The sequence below is a fragment of the Epinephelus lanceolatus genome, chromosome 12 (genome assembly GCF_041903045.1).
Source record: "Epinephelus lanceolatus isolate andai-2023 chromosome 12, ASM4190304v1, whole genome shotgun sequence".
NCBI classification, from domain to species: domain Eukaryota; kingdom Metazoa; phylum Chordata; class Actinopteri; order Perciformes; family Serranidae; genus Epinephelus; species Epinephelus lanceolatus.
In genome coordinates this window covers 20494160-20502418 of record NC_135745.1, presented here as the reverse complement: position 1 = coordinate 20502418, position 8259 = coordinate 20494160, and the positions used below count along the sequence as shown (strand labels likewise).

Here is an 8259-nt window from a genome sequence, read left to right as displayed (position 1 = left end):
TCTATTATGCTGGTGTAGTACATAGGCTAATTGAAAACTATGTCAGTATGAGAATTAAGGAATTGCCTACTGATATACTTTGGTTTCATACTAGTTTACAGTTAAAATTACTAATTACCGGCACGGTGGTTGCATTGTCCCCTCACAGCGAGAGGGTTCATGGTTCAAACCCAGGGTGGGGGAGCCCTTCTGTGTGAAGTTTGCATGTTCTCTCCATGTCAGGTGTGAATCTGACTTTGAATGGTTGTCTGTCTCTATGTGTCAGCACTGTGATAGTCTGGTGACCTGTCCAGGGTGTACCCTGCCTCTCGCCCAATGTCAGCTGGAATAGGTCCCACCCCCATTGGGCTAACACGCAAAATTTACCCACAAAACCAGGGGATCAGGTGATCACATGAAAATCCATCCTGCAACCACCTGTGGTGCAATCCGATCAGCATCCAGTTAGGGGCTGCTGGCAACTACAGGCATGGTTAAGATGTGTGTTACAAGAAATGGAGAGAGGACTGTTTAGTAGAGAGTAACTGCCTCAAGTAAGGGAGTTCAAGTATCTCTTGTTTATGAGTAAGGGTAGAATGAAGCTTGAGATGGATTGGCGGTTTGGTGCGGCTTCTGGAAGGCAGCCGCCTTGAAGGCAACGCTTTCCATTTACTGGTCCATCTACGTCCCAACCCTCACTTATGGTCATGAGCTTTGGGTAGTGACCGAAAGAATGAGATGGGTGATCCAAGTGGCCGAAATGAGTTTCCTCAGTGGGGTGGCTGGGCTCAGCCGTAGAGATAGGGTAAGGAGCTCGGACATCTGGCGGGAGCTCGGCGTAGAACCACTGCTCCTTCACGACAAAAGGGGTCAGTGGAGGTGGTTCAGGTATCTGATCAGGATGCCTCCTGAGTGCCCCCCATTAGAGGTGTTCAAGGCACGTACAACCGGTAGGAGGCCCTGGGGCAGACCCAGAACATGCTGGAGGGATTACATATCTCATCTGGCCTGGGAACACCTTGGGGTCCCCCAGGAGGAGCTGGAGAGCATTACTGGTGAGAGGAACGTCTGGGGTGCTTTGCTTGGCCTGCCTCTCCGGCTTCATATAAGCGGATGAAAGTGGATCGATGGATCGATGGAAGATTATTAATGCTTTGTACCCCAATTCCTACCCTACCTATGTTATGTAACTTAAAAATAGTAATACTGGACAATTTTTGCCTCTTTTTAGGTGGCAGGACTGAAAGTTACTTATTCTCAACATATGTTGTGTTATAGCTCAGAATTATGAAGACAGTTGGAGAGCAGTCAGATACAAAATAGGATGTAGGCTCTACAGAAGGATTTTTTTGGCAACAACCATATTTTTTCCAAATGATATACAGATTTTTAGGCTTTCTGTTATCTCAGTTGACTTGAAAAATTGTGCGTATAGCTGCTTTAAATGGGAAAAAATCTCCCCAGGGAGCATGCCCCCATACCCCCTAGGTTTGGTCTGAGCCCCCAGTTCTTATAATGTCTGGCTCCACCCCTCATTAAAAGTGTAAACTGTGGTCTAATATGTCCAGTAGATGGAACAACAAACACTCCATCTTATTAGCTAAAAATCTGGCACCTCCTGCCCTCCTGCACACAGCACATAGTATCTGTTTCCTAAGAGTTTTTAGATATTGCATTTGTGCTATCAAACTATTATTTTTTCCTCATAACGAAAGACAGAAGATTCATGCATACCGATCCCGGTCATTGTGAACTGAACCACAGAAAAAGGCACCAAGCTGCGTTAGGTGAAGAGGCTGAGAGAGGTTCAACTTTACGCAATTATCCTCTGACGTGCTGAAATCAGCAGCTGGCATTCCCTCGTGAAACTGGAACATATTTTTTTCTACTCCACCCAACGTTATTCAAATTTTCAAAACAAAATGGAGTATTGTTGTGGTCATTGGCTCTACAATTCTTTATCATTGAACTTTAAAGAGCTACTTGGACTTAAATAAGAAAGCGATACATGCAAACACATTAATTAGATAATGAAGTACCTCATCATGCACCGTTATAGTGGCAATGTGAGAAAATAACTGCCCAGTTAGAACTGCATATGTAAGTCACTGGCTCATTGCAAAGACATAGTCCTCAGACTTGTGAGAGACAAAAGACAACCTGCCACTTTGAATGCATTAATGAATGAGGCATTAGGGGGAATGCTCAAATCAACTAACTTTTGCTACTGACATTTTAGTTTCCTCAAACCTCTCAGTAACAACCAAGAAAGTACTGAGCTATCAGAAGTCATACCAAACACATAGTACATCCTTGCAATGTCCTAAATATACCATCAACCATCGACAAAACTTGAGCAACTGTTGTCCAACCACTTTGAAAAATGTAAAGCAACCAACAAGCAAGAAATTAGCTAGTGTCATAATAATAGAATAAGCCAGTGAGTTCTGCTTAGTCTGCAAGTATGCAACATTGCATGCTTGCAGACTGAGCAATTAAAAGGGGGTAAAAGTCATTAATTCACTGATAGTCTGTGCCCCGGACGTGCTATGATAGCTGTACCGAGGTGGAAGATTACTTGGAAGGTTATTTGAGCAGAGTGATATTGCACTGTTGCTGATGAAGACAATTTTTTTTGCATCCTGAGTGTAGCAACACAATATCCTGTTTTGGGGCAGAGGCATTCAGCTGTTGAGGTTTGTTCTCCAACTCTGCATTAACATCTATCATAGCATTTTGTGTTTTCACTTCCCCTTTGGTTATTCTCCTTTTTGGAGCAGAGGACTGTGCTGAAATGTGCACCATTGTGACTGCAGTGATTAATTTTATAAGGCCTCTAAGTAGGGCTTGTAGTTACTGAGTTTCTGGCTCAAGATTTGACAAAATTTGGATGGGAGTTATCGCCAGACAGCTCATTGCACTACCCAGTTTCACTGCTACTTTCAGAGTTCTCACAAGTGTTCAAAACTCTAGTTTATAGATGAGCACCTAAAATCACAATAGACCCAAACATAATCAAATTTAATTTCAAAACAGAAACTGATGAACACAAAAAGGGAAAGGACTAAAATACAGCTCCGACACTCCACAAATGTGTAATCAAACAAGATGCAAACTCTTCAATTTAGGACAATTATACAACCCCAAATAACAACAAACTAATTGACAAACCCCCACTTGTCACAGGAAGTAGCAACTACATCAAACAAATGGGACAAATGACCACTTCACTTCTTCTAAATGGTCAAACCTGTGCCTCGAGACTATCCTGGACCATCCCCTCATACCTCAGCTCAAGGCTGGACAGAAAGGGAAGACCTCACTTATATTACATAACTACATGAGAAATTAAAAGACAAACTAAGCGCAACCAACCAAACCGCAGGGGTGGAGTCTCGCAGTCATACTAGGCAAAACAAATTCACCTTCACGACCACTGAATGAGAGGCCAGGGAGTTCTCTTCAGAAAGGTCATCATATAAGTGAGAGCCCACAAATAAAAACATTCTCTTGAGGAAAACAAAAACATAATGGTCAGAAAATAACTGGTTCTACTTCAAAACGTAACTGGCACAGTGTCAATTTGTGCCAGTTGGGCTTGGTTTTTACTTGATGGGTCAGTTTGTCTAAAATCAATGCCATGTCCACCAAGAACGATGCAGTGGTAGAGTCCAAACAGAAATGGCTACAGTATGTTGCTGCAATCTGTGAAAAAATTAAATCAAAGTTTATTTAACAGGGTTTTCATGGCCTTGCCAATACCTTTCAAGTGGTGTGCAGACATGGCCCAATGGAAAGCAGCCATTGACTTAAAGTAAGCCTATAGGATAATGTTAATTTGTGGAGTAGCTTTCTCTCTCCCAATTACTGAGTTATCACTGATCACTGACTAATTTTACATGTACAAAACATTCCAGGTTTTTCCCTTATTCCAAAAAATTCAATATTCCCACTAAGCTGTTTACGTGGCTAATGACAGTGAATATTCCACTAATTTTCCCCTTTGCATGCAGTTGTGCATAATCTGATAAACGTGCCCTAAAATGTTGTTTATCACATCAGAATATGAAAAAATGGAATGGCTGAAGCCACTTGTGTCATTTTGGTTTTTTGCCTCCTTCAAACCATCTATCTTCTCTGGCCAAGATGTGAACATTGCTGTCCTCGAAAGAATGAAAGAAAGAATATATCACTAAGGAATACTCACTTTTGGTGGCACAAAAGTCAGTAGAAAAGCAAGGATGGGTCGTCGAAAACCACCCAGGATCGGTGGCTCAAATAGGAAACTGGAACGAACTACAGAAAGTGTGTATTTCAGAGAAACTTAACTTAAGAGCAATAGGCACCATCTAGACTAACAGGGCTTCACAATTTTGAGCCGTCCGAACAAGAGCATTGCACCATGATTGCAGCATATCCCACATGTCGTAATCTAAAAATGCTTAAATCAGAAAAAGGCCTAATTCGAAATATCCAAATGGAACATGCTGTTAACATGACCTGTATTAAATTCAGAATATTGACATATTTGGAATAGTAGTGGAATATTAGTGTGCTGCTCCCCTTGCTGTCCATGATTTCACACAAACACACAACACACAAACCTTTACATGCTGTTTGTAGAGGAAAGAGGTAGAGGGTGGTTATCGGCTGGACAGAAAAGTAGCAACCTTTGTTGTTAGTTGCGTGTTCCAGAAGCCCATTTAACCAAATGTTTTAAACATTATACTTTTTCCAGGCTCTTTAAACTGAACACTTAAGTTGCATTCCTACTGGTTAGTAGTGTTTTCTGAGTCAAGGCTGTTCAATGACACGTTGACACGTCCTTACTTTACTACTGTACTACCCAGAGCTGTTTAACGGTTGATTAACAAAGTTAAAATTAATAACTCTTTACTTCACCATTTCACAGAGCACTCTTTGACCTCAAACACTGAAACTAGAACGTGGAGTATCTAAATTATCCATTGTTTTTATCTCCCAGTTGCAAAGTCAGATAAGGTTCAGTAATGTCTGGCATTATCACCTTCTTCAACAGGGTAACTAAGAAAAGAGAGCCGACCCTCCTTAATGTTGATATAAATACTTATAGCAAATTCATACAATAGAATTTGAAAATGCTGTGTGTTTGAATTTACAAAAAAGGCATATTTTATGGGAATAAAATCCAAACTTATGCTATTTCATACACCTTTAAATAATATTCACTTCATCATGAGTTTATTGCTTACTGACTGCAGGTCAGAGTTCACCTATATTATTGTTTACCAACAGAACGAATACAAAAATCTGGATCTGTGCTGTGATCTGAATCTACAGTGTATATCATTGGCAGTGCTTGTAAAATGTAGCTCTCAAGAAGGGTCATAAAGGAAGTGACGGAAATATAATGCAGTTCACTGAGAACACTCTGGACTTTAAGCTGTGACGGTTTACCGATAAGGACTCACAGCCTGAGCTCAGTTGTTGTATAAAGATTGCACTCCAATAATATAGACAGAAAGTGTTAATAAGAGAGTTAGCTGGAGTGGGGATCACACTTGTAAGATCTTTCCTTGTCTTTGGATTTTCTTGTCTTGTGTCATGTTTCTTCAGACATGAAGAAAGTATTTATTTTGCTTACAGGTAAGGTTCTTCATAGATACGTATTATCTTTAAGGCAGTGTGTATTGTTTTATGTGCATGCTGGTTAAATAAGGGGTGTAAAGATGAGGGAGAAGTCAACTAAGATATCACTCATGGAAACTACAGAGTGACAAGTGAAGTGTCAATGATGTTTGGAAAACTTGCATGTGATTGTGGAATATCCAAACTGTTACCTGATGGCTTGGAGATGTAGTAGATGAATTAAGACACCCATGATGGAGTTCCAAAAATTGAAATCATATTTCTCCCTCAGATCTTATTTTTGTGATCTCTTTGTGATGAAACTGTCTTTACAGTATTGTTGGTCATTGTTGCCTCCTGTCCTGATGGGGGGTTCAACTGTACATCTGGAGAATGTCTTCCAGCTGGAGTCGTCTGTGATTTTAAGAAGGACTGTGAAGATGGCTCAGACGAGGAGTTTTGTGGTAATTCTTTTTTTATGATTAACGTTTTATTAAAGGGCCAGTGTGTAATATTTGGCATGGTTTATTGTCGATCTGAATCTGAATCTGAATATTCTACCCATTAATATGTTTATACAAGTGTATAATCACTATAAAATAAAATTTGTTTGGTTTTCGTAGCCTTATAATTATGCTTTTATATATATATATATATATATATATATATATATATATATATATGTATATAGAAAGGGCCTTGCTTTAGAGAGAAGACGTAACTTCACTCCTTGTGATGCACTCTCTGTGGCGCTTTTCCTCCTGATGATGTATCTCCCCAACGATGGTAGCAGTAGCACCGAATCCCATTTTGTGCATTCAGCCTCTCTTCTCGCCCGCTCAGCATCAAACACATGGAGTTCCTCATCTGTATGCTCCGGCTCAAACAGGTATGGCTCTGGGTCTGTGTCCGCTACAAGAAACTCTTCAAAATCGCGTTCAAAGTCGTCCATTGCAGCTACTATATTCCGGAGATATTGCTAGGCTAAATAAACAGCTGAGCTCTGTTTACCGGCTACGCTGTCAGTCAGTGTGCGGGCTGGAGATTGGCGGAGCAGAGAGGGGAGGGGGGTCCCCACTCAGAATGGTAAACGAGTATGTGTGTAAAGTTATGAAGTGTGACTATTACGCTAGAAGAGTCAGAGTTTGGGACGGAGTCTTTTACCCCCTGGAGTTTTACCAGAGTTTCTGGAGTGCTCAAATAAACTGGCCTTTTTCCTGAACGCTCCTCTGGTCTCCTGCTCGTGAGGGATTCATTACAATATTGTAACATGGCTTAGATTTCTAAATAAACATTCACCTCGTCGCTAGATAGACCTACTCCTGAAAAACTTATGCGCAAGGCTTTTTGTCTCTACGAGGCCACCGTCATTTACCCGATGGGAGGGGTGAGCGAGTGAGCCCTGCAATCTAGAATTTGACCACTGATGTCACTGTTTTCAACCCATTTTACACACTGGCCCTTTAAGTTTTTGTGAGATGTGGGAATACCATCAAACAGACAGCAAGAAGTAAATTATAATATATACAGAAAATTAAGACATACACTAAGAAAAAGACAGTGTACATGTATATATACAAATAAAACAAGAAAAAAGTGCAAGTATTGTAAGAATAAAAAAGAAAAAAAGGGGGAGGCTGTGTTATAAACTGAGCCAAATAGGCAAAAGCTTGGTACATGGAAGGGAGCTAAGACATAGATTCTTTAAGGGCCATTAATGTAATCAAGAAATCTTTACTGTTTCAAAGTAGACTTCTCGATGCTGCCCAGCAGAGAGAAGGATACCCAATCATGTACCACCCGAGCAAAGGTTGTGTCACACTGTGATTGATGGTGCATGAGCTGACTTCTATTGTTGAATGAGCAGTCTAATACCCAGCATAATAGTGTTCTGGACCGATCCAGGATGGATGGATGGATGGATAGATGGATGTATGGATAGATAGATAGATAGATAGATAGATAGATAGATAGATAGATAGATAGAATAAACAACACAACGTTGGGAACAAGAATGCTTTCAAGAATGCTGTCACAAAATCTGTAAATACTTTCTGGATCAATTTTCACTCTGTCTCACCCTCTTTGTTAAGGGTCATGTGAGTTTGAGCATCACTCCTGTGGTTGGCACAACACTAGTGAGACCTCCTACAGTTGGAGGCGGCAGATGGCAAACATCACCTCAATACCTGGAGAGGACCACACCACAGGAAGTCCCTTTGGTAAATGTTAACCTTCTGCCCTGTTTGTGTCATTACTTTGTTGATAATTATTCTTAACTGATACAGTGATATTTTATATCTGTGATAAAAGTGTTTAATCAGACCACAAGTTTGGTGATAACGCTCTTAATTTGATATTTGTTTTCTGGATACAGGACATGTCATGCATGTAGATGGAAAACAAGGAGGGGGTTTCTCTCGGACGGCGAGTTTGGAGTATTCCATTGACAACCTGGCAGCTCTTGGATGCCAGATCAGGTATTAAACACAATATATTCTTTTTAAAAAATATGTGTTTTACAGTTACACTGAACAAAAATTTAAATGCAACACCTCTGTTTTTCCTTCCATTTTTCACAGGTTTAATTTAAAGATGTAAGACTTCTTATGCACACACAAAAACTTATTTCTCTCAAATTTTGGTTGCAAATTTGTTAAAATTGGTGTTAGT

At 40.3% G+C, this 8259-nt stretch overlaps 1 protein-coding gene across 2 annotated transcripts in view; it reads left to right on the top strand.

The window, feature by feature from the left end:
• Positions 1–8259, top strand: part of LOC117272145 (MAM and LDL-receptor class A domain-containing protein 1) — a 59786-nt gene that overhangs the window by 3655 nt on the left and 47872 nt on the right. Inside the window, exons 1-4 of one of the 2 annotated variants that reach the window (XM_033650899.2) lie at positions 5412–5604; positions 5922–6050; positions 7680–7808; positions 7964–8066. In XM_033650899.2, coding sequence (XP_033506790.2) covers positions 5577–5604; positions 5922–6050; positions 7680–7808; positions 7964–8066 — 389 coding nt within the window. In that variant the 5' untranslated portion in view covers positions 5412–5576. Of the gene's footprint in view, positions 1–5411; positions 5605–5921; positions 6051–7679; positions 7809–7963; positions 8067–8259 lie in introns of those variants that run through there. The other variant, XM_078173096.1, reaches the window with a different exon arrangement.